Source organism: Pagrus major, chromosome 6 (assembly GCF_040436345.1).
Source record: "Pagrus major chromosome 6, Pma_NU_1.0".
Classification (NCBI taxonomy): domain Eukaryota; kingdom Metazoa; phylum Chordata; class Actinopteri; order Spariformes; family Sparidae; genus Pagrus; species Pagrus major.
In genome coordinates this window covers 30,571,215-30,593,443 of record NC_133220.1, presented here as the reverse complement: position 1 = coordinate 30,593,443, position 22,229 = coordinate 30,571,215, and the positions used below count along the sequence as shown (strand labels likewise).

General features: G+C 42.5%; 2 protein-coding genes across 4 annotated transcripts in view; both read right to left on the bottom strand.

Annotated features, from left to right (window-relative positions):
- Positions 1–5,414: 5,414 nt before the first annotated feature.
- On the bottom strand, positions 5,415–14,138 carry ppp4r2b (protein phosphatase 4, regulatory subunit 2b). The gene is made up of 9 exons (XM_073467756.1): positions 14,031–14,138; positions 13,224–13,305; positions 12,727–12,897; positions 9,491–9,584; positions 9,363–9,400; positions 9,196–9,270; positions 8,923–9,066; positions 8,515–8,819; positions 5,415–6,992 (listed from the first exon to the last, which is right to left on the bottom strand). The coding sequence occupies exons 1-9, from the start codon at positions 14,062–14,064 to the stop codon at positions 6,622–6,624; spliced, it is 1,314 nt and encodes a 437-aa protein (XP_073323857.1). The 5' UTR covers positions 14,065–14,138; the 3' UTR covers positions 5,415–6,621.
- A 1,075-nt stretch (positions 14,139–15,213) lies between these two features.
- gxylt2 (glucoside xylosyltransferase 2) overlaps positions 15,214–22,229 on the bottom strand; it is a 42,540-nt gene continuing 35,524 nt past the window's right edge. For 2 of the 3 annotated variants that reach the window (XM_073467755.1, XM_073467754.1), the window contains exons 4-7: positions 20,953–21,204; positions 20,480–20,603; positions 17,986–18,158; positions 16,140–16,384 (exon numbers count right to left, since the gene is read on the bottom strand). In XM_073467755.1, the coding sequence (XP_073323856.1) occupies positions 16,208–16,384; positions 17,986–18,158; positions 20,480–20,603; positions 20,953–21,204 (726 nt within the window). In that variant the 3' untranslated portion in view covers positions 16,140–16,207. Of the gene's footprint in view, positions 16,385–17,985; positions 18,159–20,479; positions 20,604–20,952; positions 21,205–22,229 lie in introns of all 3 variants that reach the window. The other variant, XM_073467753.1, reaches the window with a different exon arrangement.

Sequence of the window (22,229 nt, the reverse complement as noted above, 5' to 3'; positions counted from 1 at the left end):
ATGACCTGGGACACCTACAGTATTTATGCTTATAAAGGGCTGGATGTAGGTCGACTGAGATGAGGCAAAACACTGTCACAGAAAAGGGGAAAACCCACCATAATATATCCAGCTGAATGCATTAAAGACATAAACAACTGAATGTCACACAATTTCCTGCAACTTAACAACAACAAAACACAAATTCTTGTTATTGGTGCTGAGCTCCTGTGACGGAGAGTACTGCACACGGTATCGTCGCTGACTGACCTTATTTTCGGGAGCTATGTCATCAATGTGACATCAGCCTTTATCATTTAACAAGCCCAGAGTCTACAGCCATGCTCGCACCTCTTTTTGACCTGATGATGGTGCTGCAGGAAATTTACAGGGGAATTCTGATGTGTCTCTGTTTACATATCTTGGTGTGTAGATGACTCATAGGTACAAAAAGTTGCAACACGGGCTGCACTGGCTGCAATGTAATCCTCGACCATCAGATTCCACTTAAATTGCTTGTTTTTGCCACCGACGGGCTCATATTCTTATTCTGTGTCTCTCAATATCAGGATTCAGACAGAGAATGACCTTTTTTTTTTGAGACTACAATTTCTTTTGTTTAACCAGAAACAGCTGGCTGAGGCAAAATGCTGTGAGTCATTTACTCACCAATATATCGGGTAGCGAGGCAGATGAAGGAAGAACGATGAGGAAGTGATGTGTAAACAAAAGGCCCATGTTTAAAAATACTGGAATTCCCCTTTAAGGGATCATCAAAGTTATTAATATTCATCCTGTGGAGTACATGAATATCATGACAGTACATTTAATAGTTGTTTAAAAAGAATGTAAACCTCACGGTGGCGCTAGAGAGAAAGTCAGAGGATTACAAAGGTCTTTTTCTGACATATCATCCGAACATTTTGTGTTGCTCCACTGACACGATGTTGTGTTACACGCAAGAGATGTAAGATGTTGCGCGGGAAGAGTGAAACATGTGACCTGCTGGTGGCGCTACAGGGAAGTCAGAAGGATTCATCCTCTGGGCAACATGATATTTGCAGAATCATTTCCTGACGACCCATTAGTTGTTGAGATATTCAGTCTGGACCAAAGAGGCGGTACTTTCACAGAGCCAGAGTGAGAGACTTCTTATCATGGTCCATGGTAGATTCAGAGGAACTGCTTTACTCTCCAGTTGTTAAGATTATTACAGCAAAATGCAGCAACGAGCCTTCGTCCTAACAAGACAGAGGTAAACACATCTGATCATACTTTCTCAGATCTCTGCATTTGCTTCCACGTAGTTCCAGATTTCATAACAATATTTACTTTTGTCATATAAAGCCCTATATGACCTGTCTCCACAGCTCCTCTCTGACCTGCACATCAACTATGACACACCTCAGGCCATCTGTAACAGGCCCTCTGGTCATTTTAAGGGTTCAGACAAATGTTGCTGGAATATCTCACCAGCTTGCCTGTTTCCTATTTACTGTGTTGTAGTTGTATGTGTCTGTGAGACCGATGCCTGTCTTGGAAACATAAGGTTAAGTGCTTGTGTAGGAGTCGCACTCGCACTCGCTTCCTCTGTGTACACACCGTTTTAACACTGACCTGATTTCCCCAGCCAGGCTCACAGCCAGCAGCCGGACATAAATGCCACCACTTTATGTAATGTCTTAGAATCTCCCGACTTGGCACTTTTGACGGGTACTTGAAGCCGATCACAAAGAAGGGCGCTGATGGGCGATGGCACGGATGGAGCGGCTGAATCAAAGCACCTCTTCCACTAACCGTCTCTCTTTCTGTGCGATGATGGCACTCTGACAGAGAAGTGGAAATCCAAGCAGCAGCCACCTGAGGTCGATCCACTCCTCGGACCTGGACATCAGGCTTTTTTCTGCCCGCTGACCACATCCAAACATGAGATAGTATTTCTCACTGCGCCCACTTTGCTAAGCAGTGCTTGTGAAGTCTGTCTGGAGGCCTCCTGTGGCGGAGCCTCCCCGCTGACTCCATTTTTAGGCGCGCTTCTTGAAGTGTGTGGGGAAAATAAACGCTGGAGTCTGCCAACAGGGTTGAACAGCATCCCACCCACTGCCGGTGTTTGCCTTTTTTGTCAGAGCAGTTCAGAATGTTTGACCCCGCTGCGCGCCAAATAATGTAGCTTGACATTGACCTGGGCGCGCTTGTGCCTCCAACAGAGACAACAAACATATGAGGCAATGCGGAGAAAACCCGGTGTCACACCTTTATTTTCCCTAACAAAAAAAGGGCGTATCTTGGATTCACCACATAATGAGAAGCTTGCAATTAAAAAGCAGTGTATTCTAGATCATTCTGATAAAAGCTGTTTTTCTCCCGTGAGGAACGAGACACGTGGGAGTCGATCTGACGTCTGCGGTTTTGTGAAGAGGCGTGATAAAAATGTGTCTCAGGTCGAGCCAGAAACCGACACTCTACCTGGCATTTGGACAAGAGGGAGAAAAAAGATGGTTAAGCCACCTCATATTCATTCACGGGCAGGGGTGCTCTGCCGGAGAAAACAAAACCAGGCGGGCGAGGGTTCACCGTGCGGACAGCGCTGGAGAGAGTCGAAGGAGGTCACGATGTCTGCGTGTGCTTTTTCAGGCGATTCAAGGCAGTGAGGAGGCATAGTGAATGTGTCACAGCCTGCATTCACCAGCAGCAGCAGCAGCAGGAGGGGGAGGAGGAGGAGGACGACTGGGTCTGCATTCTGATTTCAGGGCAGGCTGAGGAAACTAAACATCACCCTCTATTGGATTACACGGAGATTGCGTGTGGTGCTGCTGCAGCTCCATCTGTGAACTTTGAATCCCGTTGAAGCGCTTAATGTGCTCCAATCTCACAAGTGATGCGCTTGAACTAAAAGACTGACTCCTGTTATGATGACTTTTCTTAAGACTCGTTGTAATTTCTTCCTTTAATCCTGTCAGCGAGTGTGTCCGACGCCGAAGCGCTTCCCCCTCAACGCGACAATTAGTTTAATTGGGTATGCACCGCTGCTGACCGCAGATCCATTTAAAAAGTTCTTCTCTTGAGGCGGCTGGTGAAGCATGAAACTCTAATATGACTGTGAACAGAAGCCCGGTGGGTTTTAAGAGCAATCCAGAGGCCCGCAGTGGTCCATGAGGGGGCTTCAAGGAGGGTCAGGAGTGAAATGAGGAAGTTTAATTTCATAGTTATTTCAGGGAGTCGTTTGATCAAAGGCTTGACCTCAGCTGTCACCTTTATAATTAGAGACAGTTTACTGGAGTTGGACTGTCGGGGTTTAAAGAGAAATGTGAGCAAAAAGCAGCATCCAGAGTGTCTTAAATGAGCCTACAAAACTGGGAGTGATGCTGCTGCACTCCTCAGACACAGCCCTGCAGTGTGTTTTCTTTCATTTTCAATTTAATTTGATTTTTTTTTTTGCTTCCCGGGTAACCCACAGGCAGCTTTTCTCATTGCAAGCTTGTGTATTCACATTTCTAAAGTTTTATCCCCTGCTAATAGAGTCCTGCTCCCCACGCCTGCAGATACAGAAGAAAGCAAAGATATCAGTTGGGGGCCTGAAGCGAAGTCTGACACATAAACTGAGATTCAGTAAACACAGACAACTGGACATTTTTGTAGACCACTGACTAAAAAAGACTGAAGTCTGTGAAACCTTTAAGCCGTCCCTCCTGTCCATATTATCTGCCATTCAGAAAGCTACCGAGGGGTCAGATTAAATATCATTCGGTGTCAAGCTGCTTTTAATATCCCTCCTGACCTGGCATTTGTTTCCCTGGAGACCAGCCTTAAAAGCCCCGCCGTTTAAACAGTGCCGCATGGATGAATGCAGCTTTATTTCCTCGGGGAGCCCGGGCAAATTTCAGCAGTGAAAAGACGGCAGAGATGGACCATATTGTGAAATGACCCCACGGGAACACATCTCAGAGCTTTGCTGAACAAATTGACATGAAAAGCCGTCTTTATCTAACAGGCAAAGGTTCGCTCGCCTGTATATTCTGATGATAATCGAAGGCCCAGGACAGATGGTGAGCTTCTACAGAAGAAGTTTGCCGGACACATGTTGTGTTGTTTCACTGTATCCTGAAAATCTACTTAGTCAAACAGGCCAGTCATCATTTTCAAATCAGGCTTCTTTTGCCCTCCGATATGTGACATGTAGGACAACAGTGGTGCTGATGGGTTCTATAATTGGTCAGAGACTAAATCCTACCCACAGATGATGTTTTTCTTTTTAAATATATATAATTAATGCCTGTGTTACACAACATTTCACTGCACATGACCTTTTCACGTGGCTGTGTTCCTACCAGGGGAAATAATGTGCTTACTGACACCAAAACTAATAGAAGTGCATGAGGATTAATATGGCACAATGACTTGTCAACCACAGGTGTAAACGTTCATATTGACTTCATTTCATTATTTGGTTATTGTCACCTACTGTTATTCGGTACACCTTTGCTATTCCAGCTATGACATGCCAAAATGTGTTAAAATGTTCCTGTTGCTCAGGACCCAGACACCGTAGAGCCGACTAATCAGAGACCAACATGCACTCAGGCTGCAATTAACAAGTACACAGTATTTTCACTGTCACAATTCCAGACTACATTAACATACTGACAGCTTGACAAAACTCTTGGAAAACACAAAGTAGGTGTTGCATTTTTCTAAAAACACTTTGCTTTTTCTTCTGAGATTTGTTAATTGGCAGGAGTGTTCTGAAGCTGCAGTCTGTTAAACACTTACTGCATTTCTTGTGAATGCAATAAGCACACTGGTACGTACGTAAACAATTAGTATGCAGTACAGAACTGGTACACAGCAGAGGTTTGTGTTGTGGTATAAAGGCTGGGGCATTTTGACTTATATCAGGAAAAGCACAGGTGTAACTAAAGAAATTAAACATCTACACAACATTTATCCTGTTAACTGTCTTGAATACAGTATTGATACAATATCTTGGCTATTTTTTAACTCCGTCTACTCTTAACCATATAGTTTTGGTCCGTTAGTATGATAATCCAGATGATGGCACTCTTGAATATGAGATCAACTTCAGTCTGTATGCAAAATTCTTTCATCGCCATCAAAATGTTTTTAAATATCTTCCTAAATGTTCACCTTTTCTTCTGGAATGCAATTTGCTACTTGCTTAATGAGTAATTCTGACACATTTTTCTCTGAAACCTGTCTGCATATTGTTCTCATTCACACACACACAAAGACATTAACAGATCTATTGTGTTAATATCAGTTTCAAGGCAGCATAAACTGTAATGGGACCGTCAAACGCGAGATGGAATAAAGCCATAATTACAAGTTATTAATTACAGCTGTGTTTCCTGCTCTAACAAGGAATACGTGAACAGAATGAGGTGCTGCTGTGTGAAAGTAGTCAAGACCACCACACATAAAAATGTTAACATTTATTGCTGTTTCTGAATACCGCACTGAAAGCAAATGCATTCAGAGTATACACAGAAATTATACAATAATATATGGTTTCACAAAGGCAGTGAACACATACTGTATTACAATCTACAAAAATCTACTTTACAGAAATTTAAAATTCTAAATATCAAAAAGTACAGCTGCAGAAACAGGTGTAGAACTGGAACCAGAAACTGCTCTGGATATCGGTCGGTGAGACAACATGGTGACATCACGATACAAAGAAAGCGGAAGTCATCTTTGTACTTACAGCTGGTTTTGGAAACTACAACTGGCAGACGAAACAAAAACATACTCCAAAATAACTCATTGAATTGAAATGATCATATAAATTATGGTGTTTTTTTTATGCATCCAAAATATATCATTTTACAGAAGACTCCTCTACAAGGTAGCATGTCATAGTATTGTTCAGTAGGATTGGTAGTGTATCATTGCAAAAAAATATGGTTAAAATAATGTAAGGACACAATGGAAAGAAAATCGCCTCCCATCTCAAGAAGACGGCGAAATCAATTTTAAAACGATGCATGTTCTCAACAGCCAGGTAGAGCTTGGTGGAGTAACAACATGGTGGTGGTGGTGGTGGTGGGGTGTTACGTCTGATTGCCGGACCAAAGAACATTTTTACATGAGCTTCAGTCAGGTACAGAAATGGTGGCGGCAGCTCATATCATTTCATAAATAATGAGGGGCTGGTATGGCTCTGTTCTGACCCTGGTAGTGTGGTACACTGGGCTTAAAGGGTACAAAACGTAGACTACCAATCTTGTCACAACATCCAATGGTTGGAGTGAGTGGCGTAAGAAAAGACCCAGACCACCCCAGCATCCGAACAACCCCGTTGCCTACAAAAAAAGAGAGAAGAAATCCAGCCTGGAATCTCAAGGCAGCTGAAACCAACCCCTTTGAAGGGAAACTTAAAAACAGAGGATAACAAGAGCAATAAAATATTCCAGTTAAAAAGAAAAAAAAAAAAATTCAAATGAAAATTTATTTGTATGCCCACATCAATGCCAGGTAGCCATTTTGGAGGAGTGTCCAAAAGCGGGACGAGGCGTTCGTCTTGTGTACGAGGTGCAGTTATCCTCATTCCCAGTGACAGTCAAGCTGGATTCAAGGACAAGCTGGTTTATGGTCACACATGGCTGCAAGGGGGCCTTCAGTCTAGTCCTGCTCCATGGGCTCCTCAGTGGTCCCAGTGTTCAAGGTGGCACTATCCATGGCGCCCTCTGTAGGAGCTTCAGTCGTACTGCTGGAGGGAGTGAGAGCTACGTCTTCTCTGGCTGCTTCTGCACTCTCCTCTATGCTACAGCTGCTACCACTGCTGCTACTGCTGCTGCTGACTGGGTCACTGTTGCTCTCCTCACTGTCCCTGCTGGTCTCGGGGCTCTCCAGGACGCCTGCGGGTGCCTGCTGCTCTGTTTGATCCATGTCACTGCCCTCCTCCTGGGAGCCACATGGCACCTCCCTCTCTGCCTGCTCGACCTCCTGACCTGAGCCTGCGCACTCCTCGGTCTGGGTGCTGCTCGTTGGTTCTGTGGTGAACAAGTAGAAACAGGGGTTTTAACACATGCAGCAGAGTATCAGAACCCTCTTCAGACTACAAGATGACCCAAATCTTTCAGTTTCAGACAGATGAATGATTGGTTTGCTTGCCTTCACACACTACTTAATTTGTCATTCAACAGAACTTGTCACATCCGCTCACGCAAGTTTATAAAATGGATTCAATGTTTCCTTTTATTATTGCAGAGAAGCTGGATTAAATTTACATGACAGTGCAGTATTTAAAATCGAGAATATCACAAGGATACTACAGAATCATGAGTAATCATGCTCTCACATGATAGTTTTCTCAATCTGGCTGGCTGACCTTCATTTTTACACAACCTGGTTCACACCCACAACTGATCAACCGTATCAGTGTGAATGCAAATAAAGCGCTTGCCATCAACCATCCATATGTCCACCTGACACAGATGCCATGAGTAATACTTTAGGGCTGATGAACTGATTTTTATTTTCAACATTTTCTCCCAATAGGAGAGAAAACCAGTCACAGCTGAGTTTTCTCTGCTTGTTTTGACAGAGAGACAATTCTCTGTGAACTTAAGCATACATACATATGTATGTTAAAACACTGGCTGGAATGAGTCCGTCCTAAACTGCAGCGGAGTGTGTGAAATTTTAGGCGACAGCCAAATCTTAGCCAGGAATTTTGTCCATGTGGAACATCGCCATATAACAGTCTGACAGAGTTATAAAGTCACAACTTGTCGACTGATTCAGACTAAAGTAGTGAGAATTATCCAGCTTTCTGGAAAAATGTTAAGACTAATATACTTATCCAAGTGCAGAAAAAGACAATGATCATTTCAATATAATAAACATTTTTTCAGCCCAGCTGGTAAACAAGCAAACAAGCTGAAGTACTGCTGCTGAAGCTCCGGTCCCTTCAGTGGTTCGCCCTTGTTTTGATGCATGTTTACAAACTTGGAAAAATAATTAGAGAGCGTCTGAGCCACTGAAAAATCTAATTACGCGGATCTGATTTTCAGATGAAATGTTGGACATCACTGACATACCAATCTCATATTTTCACCACGAGTTTATTGTTAGGCCTGCAATAAATCCTGACTTCATGAAGGTAATACTGTTTAATTTGTGCTAGAACTGTTTTTGAGGAGTAGTGATTCAACTTTATGGTCATTCAGGAGGCTGCAGTTTGTTTTGCTGTTGAACTGTATTAAGTTACAGCGAGGTGTCTGTTATTTAGGCTATAACACAAACATGGTGGGCTAAATAATAGCAATACTGTGAAGCAATACAATTAAACTGCAACACCAACTGAAACCTCCAAATGGACCACAACGTTGAGGGAAAACTGCTGCAGGAAGGTTACATCAGCTCCATTAGCTGTAGCTCGGTGCACCTAATAAACAGGTGACTGAGTTCAGTACGCAGACATTAAAGCCTGTTTATATTATCTGCCCTACCTAACTCTTTTCCATGTGTAGCCTGAACAGCCTAAAATACATTTCCACAAATAAACTCTACCTTGGTCTTCAGTGGCAGCAGCACTGCTGGAGGCTTCATTCTCCTTGCTGTACTCGACCTTCTCCTCTTCCTCTTCCTCCTGGACCATGGCTTCTGCCTCTTTTGAGAGGCAGGTGGCATGCGAAGGCCTCAGTGTGTCCACCTCCTGCTCTTCCTCGTCATCCTCCTCATCTTCGTCCTCCTCCTCGTCCTTGCTGAACTTAAGTCTCTTCACCTCCTGCTGCTCGGCTTCCATGTCCTCTTCTGCGTCTGGGTGTTTGTTCTTAAGCGAGCTCCCCAGGGAACCTCCCGACGCCGACACCTCGCTGACAAACAAAGAAGAAACGGGGGATAAAGATGAAAGTTTCCAGCGAGTCCACGTTCAACACGGAGAACAGAGTTTCTGGTGTGTTATAGCTTCTGACATACCTTGAGTCTTTGTCGTCGTCTTCCTGCTCTGTGTTGAGGTCTTTGTTGTCTGTGCTGTCGGGCAGGCCGTTAGCTGCTAGTGAGTTGGCCAGAGACACCTTCGGTCGGTTCAGCGGTCGAGGAGTTCCAGGACCGTTCACTTTCCTGATAAAAAGCCACGAAAAGAAAAGGAATGGACAACAGAATGTATTATAACAATGAACATTATGAGCTGGTTTAATATAACTTATGTGAATTCAGGATAAAAGGACTTCATCTGTCCCAAAAATCAACCTCTCTGTAAAAGCAGATGTGTTCCCAGGAAGCATCACTCCATTCATTCTGTTGACGGCGCTGCATCCATTTTTCCTGCACAAGCAAGTTCAGAAAAACAAATCTCTTAATACAGTTAACTTCATATTAACTTAATATCTAGTTATTCTAATAAAAATGACACTTACTCTGAGGTCGGGTGGACACAGCTGACCACCATTACATTCTACAAGGAAACAAAAATTCCCCAATGAGTAAATGCAGGAGTCAGCAGATTAAAAATTGATGGGAAACAGTCAAACTGCTGAGGACGTACCTTCTCCACCCCCCGGAGAAACTTATCTGTTCCTGTGTAGTTCCTCTTGGGTTCTGTGAGCAGCTCACACAAGCGCTGGATCGTAAACGGAATTCTACAATTGAGAAAGACAAAAAAAAAACAAATGATTCAATATCCACCAAATAGAAAATGTGTCATTTGGGTCTTTTTCCCCTAGACATTTTGATTCATCCTTTTATTTGGTGGATTTGGTAAGTACTCAGGGTGCTTGGGGGAGAAATCACAGTAGCAGCCAACTTGTGCATCAACATCACTAGAAAGGGAGAATATTTTTAATATAAACGTATATTTAACATATTACCCAAACTCCCAGAGCCCAAAACGGCATCTTCATATGTCTCGTTCTGTCCAACCAACAACATTGAAAAAAGAAAAGCAACACTCCTCACTTTGGGCGAGCTCTTCATTGCTCATAATTACTGACACACCGTGCTGCTGCTGTTAGTGTTGGTGTTCTCTTTCCATTCTGGTCTGTTTGAATTGCCCACATTTTTTTGTCGCCTTCATTTTGAACCGTGTCTGACTGTTGTCAGGTCCTTTTTTGGAGCGGGTATATTTAGTCTACATTCAATCTATGTGCATCATATCCAGGTTCCACAAACTGTTTTGACAAAGCCCAAAATTTGGGACACGTGAAGACCTCTATTATTAAGTGTCCTAAAAGTCCAATCCTACTTACCTATTCAATAGACACTCAGCACAATAGCTTACAGTGATCTTAAGTAATTGAGATTTGTGACACTAACATGTGACGCACTGCATTAATGGATTGTTAGTGGATCCATTGAGGGAATCCTGAGGGCACTATGTAGGGCATAAATTAAACATCATATTCTGACACTCACTGCACTACATAGTGAAGAGGATCATTTCAGAGACATCCCTGCTCTTTCTGACACACAGAAAAAAGTACATTACTCCACCGTATGTATGTATTCAACACAATGACTCTGCCACACAATTTGGGACACAACGAATAGCTTCAAGATGTGGTACTACTGTGTAAAAATGATCAAATCAGCATCACTACAGCATCTCACAGTCCTAACACATAAGGAACTTTTTCTTTTTAAACTACATAGACTAGGGCTGCTCGATTATGGCAAAAATCATAATCACGATTATTTTGATTGATATTGTAATCACGATTATTAAAGACGATTATTCATTGATTTGAGAACAAGCATTTATTGAACTTTTAACTCTGGTATTTCTTTTAACACGATAAGTTTGAACTGAAAAATGCAAATAAATAAGAAAAATATTTTAATAAAATGAATTAAATAATATGTAATGTAAAAATAAAAAACCATAGGTCCGTTGTGGTGGCAAAATATAATGCTGTTGACACTTCTCTTGCAACTTTTCCGCGACATTCGTCATAAAGGGCAGGCAGCGCAATTCTGCTGAAATGGTGACGTGATGGTAACACATACTACCGCTTGTTCAATGTGTTAATCAGTTAATTGAACCCCGGCTCGCTAACGGTGTTGATAGGGCTCATGTCTTTGGCATCATGTATGTGACGGCATCCGTTATTTCTTCATGCCTGCGGGAGCCGGGTGGATGTGCCTATCTTGCACAATATCTTCGTTTGTTCCGAGTCAGACTCCTCGAAACCGAAGTGTTTCCACACCACAGAATTCGCTTTATCTTTCTTCCCGACCAGAGGCTCCTTTCTGCCATCTTCTACCGTCTTCTTCTACACATTTTTTCCAAACACGCACCGGCGTGGCTGAAAGCGAAACTGTTCAGGCGGGGGCGGGGCGGAGCGGAGTGCACAGGTGGAGATGGAAGGGTTCGCTGCATTTACCACACAAGACACGGCGTGCGGCAGAATGATCGTTTTATTACGATTATCTTGTTTTCATGATCGAGGGAAGCCAAAATCGAAATCGAAATTGAAATTCAATTAATCGCCCAGCCCTAACATAGACTACAAACATCTGTGTAACAAACAGAGGTAGCTAGACTTCACCTATCAATGGCGTGAGCTGATCATGGGGAAAATGATTTGCTCAATCTGGCTTCTCGTTGCATCTACTCAGCCTGTCACTATCAATGTCATACCACTTTCATGCTGCCAAAAAACCCACCTACACTCGCCAACATCTGGCTTTTGTATGCAATGTGAATGTGTACAATCAGGATTCACTCCCGGGTCAACTGACCCTGCAGTAGTCACGGGTATTTATCACGTCCAGCTAATATCTTTCCAGCCGTCTCTGTCAAGCAGCGCTGAACATAGTTCAGTCTGCACTGAATTTGAAAGACAGACTGAAGTTAAAGATATTTTTAAAAAGTAAGCATTGTATGTGGCCGCATGATCGGTACTGCACGTGTGCAACTCTCATCAGAGATCAGCAAGAAGCTAGCTGTCTCACTCCTTAGCAACTTCCATTATCAGCTCTAGAAAAAACAACGTGTAATTCAGAATATTATCACGACGTTTCAAAGCAAGCTTAATGTCTTCTGGATGTACTCTGATAAGGTTTACGATCTGCTGCTCTCGACTGTGCCCTGTTTTTACGGCGCTTCAGTGATGACGAATGGGACATACAGGGGGAAGGAAAACGGAAAGGCACACTCGTCCACTGGCAATGTGAAAGGAGTTAACTGCAGATTATTAGCGGGTTTGCCCAGGATTAAAAAAAAGATGCATATACACACAAATGTTTCGTTGTAAAAGTGCTATCACAGAGAAGTGTACTATATTAGCACATTTTTGGTCGCCTTCATTACAAACCGTGTCTGACTGTTGTCAGGATCGGGTATATTTAGTCTACATTCAATCTATGTGCATCATATCCAGGTTCCACAATCTGTTTTGACAAAGCCCAAAATTTGGGACGCATGAAGACCTCTATTATTAAGTGTCCTAAAAGTCCAATCCTACTTACCTATTCAATAGACACTCAGCACAATAGCTTACAGTGATCTTAAGTAATTGAGATTTGTGACACTAACATGTGATGCACTCCATTAATGGATTGTTAGTGGATCCATTGAGGGAATCCTGAGGGCACTATGTAGGGCATAAATTAAACATCATATTCTGACACTCAGACAAAATGGGGTAAATATAGTGCACTACACAGTGAAGAGGATAATTGCAGATTATTAGCGGGTTTACCAGTGATTAAAAAAGCTGCATGCACAAGCCAGTTACGGTGTAAAAGTGGCATCACAGAGAAATGTACTACATCAGCACCTACCCATTGTACCCCTTCACAATCTTCAGGATTCTCTCCTTCATGTCTTCAAATGGAATCGACTCCACGTTGGGATTCGCAGGACCTCTCTGTTCGGGCGCCGAGGCTCTGAAGTCATCCATCACCTTCTCCAATTTAAACAGGAAGTAGTTCTTAAATTGAGACCATTGAACCCTGGAGGAAAAATGACAGGAAGAATAACTGTTTTAACGTAACGCATTAAAATACAGGAAAAACTGGCTAAATTACTCAAACATACGATGAGTGGATGTTGCACAAGCTTTGGTTTCAGAGGAAAATACACTTACACTTACATGACAGTTGCACAACAAGCCCAGAAAAAATACTCTAAAGTCTGCATACAATGATTTATTCACTGCTCATGTACAAACGGTTTGGATACAATTACAGTCTGTTTAGAAACACCATTACAGACACAACAAAGTGTGTCTTTGTATGAGCTGTAAGGGGAATTTATCAGGCCCGCGATGTTCACTTACATGGTCTCTCCAGTCTTGGCAATATGACATAGAAACTGTTCCAGCAGAGGACATGACTCCTTTTTTGCTTTCTTGTCGAAATCTGTGGAGACAAAATCAACCACGGGGTGAACAAACATACAGTGACAGTACGTTATGTACTAGCCTGCTCAGATGAACAGGCTTTGATTCAACCCAACTTAACCTACAGTTTTGATGAGCTAACTGTTACAGAGCAGGTGTGATTTCGCTACCTGCAGTGACAACCTACTTTAGCCAACTAAATGAGGCTTGTTAGCAGGTCTCTGCCGACACTTTTGTCTAATTAACGTTAGCTATTTACATAACGTAGCGTTAGCGGGCTATCGGATGCTATCTATCTAGCTAGGTCGCTTGCTAGGTGTAACTAGCTAAAGTTTAGCGCACTGGTTAGCATGTTAAGTTAGCCGCAAGAGCGTAGCCGGCACACAGTCGTCTACCAGTAGCCGGTGACACCGGCCAGTTACTTAATCTCAGCCAAAAATATCTGTCAGCAAGTTGACAAATACTGAGGTACAATAGATGTAAGTTCGAAAATACGGACGAAAAGAGCACCGTGTTTTAGTTAGCTTTCTTGCCTGGCTAATGAATTGGACACACAGCTAACCATTTCCGTGAAAACGCTTGTAATGTTAGCGTTAGCTAGTTCGGAGTAGCCGCTAGCTAGCTAGCGACATTAGCTTGTGAGCTGCAATCCGTTTATTTTTTTATAATACAGCGGTTACGGAAGCGCACGAATAGCACGTGGTCTTAATTAACACATAAACTATCGAAACAAACTGAAGTGACCTCTGAGCGCCTCTTGCAGCGAGTCAATTTCCATCACGTCGTTGCCCTCTGTCAGCCTTGTGGATGTAAAAAAGCAGACTGGCGGCTAGCTGCTGCTGCTAAGCTACGATCTCACAGGCAAAGAGGAGGGAGCATTTTAATATGGCGCCGTGAGGTCACTGCCTGCTCAGCAACAGACAGCGCTGCGCCGGGAAGAGCGACAGCGCTGCACGGAGTCAGTCCCCACCAGAGAGAGCACAGTGTTCATCTGTACAATCATCAACAGCACCACGATGCATCAATTAAACCGTGTGATGAAATATAAAATATCTAGTTCTGTTATGTATCAGTGTGTGAGTGTGTGATCTGTAGATACAGGGATGTTACATATGTAACCTTCTGTGTGCACCTTCACCTGCCCACTCACCCCAGGGCCCACAGCTTCTGTAAAGCAGGTTGGAAAGTCATCAGTCATGTGTCATATTGTTGTGTAGGGCTGCAATTAATGACTATTTTCACTGTCGATTAATCTGTCTGTTATTTTCTCAGTTAATCAATTAAAGTGGTCAGGGCCACCAACAGGGGGGGACACAGCTGTCAGCTGTCCGGGGCCCAGAAGGGCCCCCGCTGACCGTTCAAATATGCTGGGTGAGCCTGTGGAGGCCGTCTTGTCTTCGGCAGGGGCAGAACTGTCGGGCGGTCCTGATGGTGTGACGTCCCCGAATGTCAAAAGATGTTCAGTTTATTGTCACAGAGGAGTAAAGAAACCAGAACATGTTCACAGTTGAGAAGCTGGGATCAGAGAATGTGTGACAACGCTCTACAAACATGTACTTATTAGACAAAACAAGCTGAAAATGAATGTGCAAGTGAGCAAATGTTTGTCCTTGCAGAGCAGCGAACAGCAGCTAATAACAGCGTGACAATATCCCCCCGTGCTCTCAGTATACTGTGTTATTTTGGTGTTTGCTAATCTGCCGTTCCCCAGGCCCCTGACACGGATTCAACAACTGAAACTGGGTTTAAAGGACTAAATTAGTTTGAAACCCTTATGGAGCAGAGTTGGGGCTCTCCCAGGCACTTATCTGTATCCTCAAACATTAAACTTTCTTCTTCCTCAAACAGGAAAATGTCTGAAAACAACAAAGACTTTAAAAAGCCACTGGTGAAACACATTCAGCATAACACATGAAATGAGACTGGGCAGATTGCATTGATTTATTCAGAAACACATGTTGACTGTACGGCCACGTTCAGTTTCCAGTTGAATGATATATTTAGACCATTACAGCACATTGAAAGTAACGCTGCTCAAACATGTGACTCGTGCGTTCACAGCCGACCTCACATCACATTACAAACTAAGACACCGCCTCGCACACGCACACACACATCTACATCACTCACTTTCCTGTAACAGTAAACATGGCAGACATGAATATTTATATGGCACATAATCAGCTGTGGTATGTGGCTATCTTTAACGCTAGCACTTTTGGTTTTGATTGACTTGGTCAGTGTAGCATCTAATGTGGACCATCCAGCCCCTAACATCCTTCTCAAAGTGCATTTTAACATTCGGCATGTGACGTTACAGTCCGTGTTTCCTCTTTTGTGCTGTGTTGAATACTGTCAGTGGCGTTTGGCAGCGGCAGACGGACCAACGACCGGCATCTCTTCACTTTTCAAGTTATCTGCTGGTAAAACATTCACGTGATTTTAGAGGAGCGGTTTATGTTCTACTACCTGAAGTAGTAAAAGCTTCCCAGAGTCCAAAGTTGGCTCGAGTTCACCATGTTTGTGAGGAAAACTAAAGACGGATTTGAGAGACGCCTTCGTTACTTTCATGATTCTTGATTAAAACATAATAATAATAATACTTCATGCAGTCTTTTCTTCTGCACCGCAGCTTTCATCACCGCACATGACCGGGACGTGACAGGCTTAAGATGGCAATAAGGCAAAAACCTATTCTACGGCATCACTGACCAGCACTGTATGCTTCTCTGTATACATAGGCCTATTACCCGCCCCGTCACTAGAGGAGGATTATCATGGTCCTAAGACCATTCAAGGAAGTGTTATGTGCTGCGAGAGCAGAGCCGACAGTTGGATCCAGGAGAGGCTGGTGTGACATAATCCACAGCGAGATGGTCCTCTGTGTTGTCAGGGAAAACGGAGTCTTTTTCTCCGTCGGTTTATTTGTGCTTTTTGACGTGTCGGACCACTTTGTCCTCGAACACCTTCCTCATGGTCTTTTCTATCTGCTTGAGGAAGACCTGAGGAATCCGCCCACACAGGGTGTTGACCGTGTCCAGGAACTTGGACTGGATGGGGTAGAACAGCGACTGGAACATGTTGTCCTCGAAGGGAAACTGCAGAAACAGAGACGTCGTCCTGTGTCAGTTCTGAGCACACAGCTACTTCAGCTTGATCGTTTTTTAATGGAACGTATCACACAGACTAAATGGTATTTACAAATTGTGTCGGCAGGGGTGGGGCGAGGTGGTGCTGCTCTGTATTAATCATAAATTACGACCCGGCTCGTCTTTAAGAGGCTTATCTCAGCGGAGCAGAGGGGGACTGACTCTGCTGCCGGAGAAAACAAATCCTAAATTTAAAAACTGACCCAGATTGTTTAATGCAAGCGAGCGTGAATCTGCATCACAGGGAGAAATACACAAAGCTGCTCTTTTACTGAGCCAAAGTCATTAAAGGGTAAGTACACACACTTTACACATTAAAGTGTGTTTACAGATCTCGGGGAGCACTAATGCATGTGTGAAAAAAGCCGTATAATACCTTTCGTGGCTCCAGAGGAATCTGCATGTAATCTGATAAATTGCCTCCAGTGATGTCACTTAGTGGCTAAATTGCATTGTGGGTAATGTAGTCGACAGGTTTAAAAAAAAAGGAAGAAGAATGTGTAAAATTCACAAGGCAATATCTCTGGTTCTGGAGTGCCGTGCTGGACCAGTGGACTGCTGATCGAAACCTGGTGCCTACATCACCCACAATGCAACTAAGTGACTCAGTGACATCACTGGATGCGATTCATCAGGCTACATGCAGTTTCCTCTGGAGCCACAAAAGGCTTTATAATACTTTTTTCACATTACACACTTAAATGTGTTAAATTTTGTTACCCTTTAAAGGAACAGTCCAACATTTTGCAAATAGGCATCTTAGCATCACCTCGAATCAGATGAATGGATTGATATCAGTCTAATGAAATTTAGATTTTTATACAGACTCTGGTTAAATAATACACAAGTCTATTTACCAAAATGTGAGTGTGTTTGCTCCACTGTAATTCATGTATGTTCACACTGCCCATAAACAGATGGTATACATGAGTTTGAGCTGAGAAGGAAAATAAGCCATTACTAATGTACATAATTTGGCCTTCAAAGCCATATTTACTGGGCTTATTACTCCAATAATTATGTGTTATATATATATATATATATATATATATATGTATATGTATATATATATATATATATATATATATATATATATATATATCATAACACCATTCATCGTGTTACTTCTCTTATACAGTGAACAGCCTCTGTAACCTCGTTTACAGCAGGTGCTTTGTTCTGCCAGGCACAGGTGTTGCTGATGACATTAACGATGTATAAAAGCAGCAGATCTGGAGCCTGACACGCCTGAACGAACGCAGTCATCGTTAATGTGATTATTACACCTGTGTTTCTCTGCTGCAACACGGCAATATGTCTGCTGTGAAATCCTGTTTAAATCTAAACTGTCTTTTATCTCTAATCTGACTGAACTGTTTGTTCCTGTCATCATTTCTGATCAATAAAACACAAATTGTGTTGTAAATACACGTGAATGAAAACATTTCTGCTGCTTCCTGTCGAAGCTAATTAGGTATTATTAAATTGTGGGCACAGTAAGTAACATTTTTTGTGTCAGTAAAGCTTAAACATGTTACGGGGATACCTACATCACGTACTGCATCATAAACTACTTTGAACGCCGGCTGCTTGTCGTCATGGTACACTCCGCGGTTGCCGTGGAGGATGGACACGCCCTCCTCTTCAGCCCCTTTACAGTTACTGCCGTACATGCAGTGATCCGGCCTGTAGTTCCACTGGCAGGGAAAGATGAAGAGACACTCTGGGGAAAAAACACAACACACATCAGTGCTATACAGTACGTTACACCATGGAAATACAATGCTAAGACACAGTACGGACAGTACATATGAATGTTTAAAGGGAAACTTTGTGACTGGTAGGTTGCAAGTTTGATTGCCAAGGATGCCAAGAAAAAGAAGAAAGAGCCAAAGAACATGATCAGATGAATATAACAATAACAATAAAAAAAAAACACAATATAATAAAACACTAACAATGGCACCAGTTGAAGTTGAACCTAGTGTAAAAAACAAATGAAAAGTGTGACTCTGCTGTTCAAAGATCCAAGGGGCCACAATTTAGGGCCACAAAACCAGAAAGCAGCCTCACCGGATTTCTTGTTGGACACTTTAGGAACTTCAAAAAGAAAAGGCAACAACTTGTTGGGACATTTAATGTGACCACCATCTCCACTGAACCACAGCCGGTTGTTTATATGCCTGGAGGAAGTGTTTTTGAAGCGCAAACTGAATTTGCATTATGAAACAGTGGAAAATGTAGACATCAAACAAGCAGCAGTAGGAGGATATGTTGTCCCACAGTGGATATATGGAAATGGAAACAGTGTTCCAGGGTAGAGCCCCATTCAATCTCATGAAAGCGCCTCAGCCAGCATATATATGCTTTAAGAGCTTTTCAGGTCTGTTGGTTCAAAGGTTCGTGTGTTTTAGTCTTTCTCATACAGTATATTGCACCTTACGGTTCAAAATGTAACAAACCAAAAGTCTTTTATTTTCATAGCTACAGATGAGAGGTGAAAAACATATTTCCGGCTGTGGTGACAGAGGCATTTTTTTGCCACACAGCCCAGTTAAGTTCCAGATGGCTTGTGTCCCACACAGAAACCACACACACAATATGAAGAAGAAAGAAGAAAAGGATGAAAGCCGGACTGGTTGGCAACAGAGTGAGGAAAATGTCATCATCCTCTTCTTTACAGCCTGCCAGTTCTGACTGGTTCTTTCTGCCCATCTATGTATTTATTTGCACCTAAAAGAAGGCAAAGACGCCTGAGAACACACTAAATTGTTTACACTGCGAGGCATCGCTTGAGCAAAGCAATCAACTTCCAACTGCTGCAGTACGGCAGCTCAATGGCTTATGCTTATTACAATACAGCTGCAAGGTGGAGATGTGTGCATGCTGTATGTGTGAACATCAAATACACAAAGAAGGACAGAGGTTTATATATTTGTTCATTTGAACCTGTTATATACAGCTGTATATCTAATAATACAACTCCCCGGTGAAGGTCACTTCATTATGATTTTAATATTTTTTTCAGCAAAAATGAAAATTGGGATGCCAAAGTGGTCATTCCCACTAATCGTGAATCATATTGCAATCATAATAAACGGGCCCCAGGGCTACATTATTAAAGACAGCAGTAATGATAAGCTCCAACGTTTCTGGATAAATTGAGTCATTCGTCTGTGATGCATTTTCTGTTAATATCAATCCAGAAGAGAATATTTGTGGAGGGAACAGATAAATCTCTCTCTCTCCTAGGATATTTATTTTACATTTCAATTATCACGTAATGTAAACTTAAAAAAAAAAAAATTCTGTTCTTAATCTGTTTGTTTTTTTCTCTTTAAAAAAAACAAAAAGAACTGATAAGAGTAGCGGTAAAGTAACTTATCGGTAAGCAGTACTGGGACGAGTAGGAGGACCGTTAAAATCTTTACCATATTCATCCTTAAATATGATTTTACAGTCCTAAAACATACATTTCCATTTTTAAACTCATCATGTCCTGATCTAAACAGAAAGCACCACGATCATCTTTTATTAGTGTGTCCTGATTTCAGAACGAGCAATAAGAGGTCAGAATAATGCTCATGGACCAACTGGAGCATTTCTCTGGAGATAGCAGAGAGCTCAAAGCTGTACCGTGTAAAACAAACAATTGATTGGTTGTGTTTTCCGAGCAAACATTTGCAATGCCAACTCCACCGCTGGCTCTGAGCGCTTAATGCCCACATCTGGCTGCTGCAGCTGGAACTCAGTCTGCTGCTGGAGTCTGCTGTTGCCTACAGCCACAGCCTCGTGTGTTTACCGATCCAGAATCATAATGTAGACGGGTTTACTGTCGGTGCAATAAGACACAATTTATGTGGACGTGTTGATAGTGTGAAATGGCTGTGTTGAAAGCGTCTCGAGTAATAATTCAGAATGGATTTATATAAACAGTTTGATATTCTGCTTATGCCTTCGATAGAGCGTTTTAAAGCTTCATACTGTTTCAGTGTGATAACAATATGTGTTACGATCATTATAGATGACATGTTAAACATGTACCTGGGTTGTAGTGGAAGATAATGTTGAGCAGATCCTGGTCCCCCCAGGTGATGTGGTTCTTGTACTTCTGATAAAGTGGATGGAGAAGATCCTCCCACGACAGGCCACTGGGGATCATGCTGTTCTGAAATACCAACAACCACATTCACTCACAAACAGCTCAAGAGCGGCACTTTTTTTTTCTTCTTCCAAAAACACATCATCAAAGGAGGAGCACATTTACATTCCCACTTCCAATTGCAATCTGCTGGCAGTATTGAGAGCTGGGGAGCTGCTAAATTGAGTTCTGAGGGCAGAAGTCTGTGATGCTAGCGTGGTAATCAGAAAGCTTCAATCACGGCCCACTCAGAGCACTCAGCCTGTGACTTCAGCTCATCGAAAAAACCCTTCAGAATGCAAAGAGGAAATCGCAGCTCACTTTTAGCTTTCCGCTGGTCAGAGTGTAAGCAAATACCACTCTGTTTTGACCTTACTTTGAACATGGTGCTGCGGATCCTCGTGAGATTCATCAGCATGACACCGGAGTTGACCCCCGTGACTCCGTAGAAAGGGTGGCGTGCAAAGCGGCTGTACCAGCCGATCTTTGGGACCTCGTGCTCCGGGGCCATCGCTGCCAGCTGGGTGCTGTTGAAGGACTTGAGGAGACTCCAGATGTCGTCCATGGGCCGCAGGAAGAGCACATCGGTGTCTACGTAGAGTAACGAGTCCACGTCTTTCAGGATGACCTGGGAGGACACAGTTATAGGCATCAATAGAGTGTTTATGACCACATGTCACATGTCTCACCTATAAAACTAGACTGGGCATGATTACCATGTTAGCTTCAAACACCTCATGACAGTGTTAACCTTGGAGCTGGAAAAAAAAGAAACAAGTATCTCACAGTATCATACTACACTGTCTTAGGTGCACCTCTTCTTTTTGCACAAGCAGCTTGCTGATTCAGACAGCGACTCACATATTAATAAAACATAACCATAAAGTATGCAGAAAGCATCAAGACGTTAAGTTCAGATCAGATCAACAGAACGTCTGAGTGGGGGATTCAACATCAAACATAAACTAATATTTTACAGCCATGCTAGCTGCTCTTTGAAGTTGTACAAATACAGCATGCTCACATTTCTTACATGTTAATGTTTGGCAAATTTAATGTGCAATACTAAAAAAACATGAAGTACAAGTGAGGTTGGTGGGAACATCATTAGTTTTAAGTTGACACACAATTAAAACATTTGGGATTAAAGAGTGTATTTATCTTCACTCCTGTTTATCAACTTGACTGAAGCAGCAATATACTGTCAGGTGTTCATGTACTGTAATGTTGACTGGTGACTGGAGCTGGAGAGGAAATGTTCTTTACTTCACCAACAGCATTACAAAGAGGAGAGGGGGAAAAGAAGAGCGAGAACTGGAGTCTCTGGTAAGTGATCAGTAAGAGTTGACTTGAATTCAAACACACAAGGGTTCACCACACTAATTATAATTAATTCTGAGGGGGAAATAAATGTCTGTACAAAATATAATAGCAATCCGTTAAATGGTTATCAAGACATTTCACTTAAAACCAAAAATGTCACGTTGGGATTCGCAGAAAAAGTCACCACGGTCAGTTTAATATAATGGCTGTGCAATCCATCCAATATCTTTTGCGATATTTCTGTTTGGAGCAATGTGGTGGGACAACTGCTAGCGTGACTAAACATTTAGCTGAAATTGTAAAACTTGACAATGTAAACCTGCTCCTGTA

Excerpts from the sequence above, each read along its gene's own strand:
- ppp4r2b (XM_073467756.1), bottom strand. The coding sequence starts at position 14,064 with ATGGAAATTGACTCGCTGCAAGAGGCGCTCAGAG. Across the intron at positions 13,306-14,030 it reads GCTGCAAGAGGCGCTCAGAG|ATTTCGACAAGAAAGCAAAA; the intron begins GTCACTTCAGTT and ends TTGTCTCCACAG. Across the intron at positions 9,271-9,362 it reads TGTGTCCACCCGACCTCAGA|GAAAAATGGATGCAGCGCCG; the intron begins GTAAGTGTCATT and ends TTGCTTGTGCAG.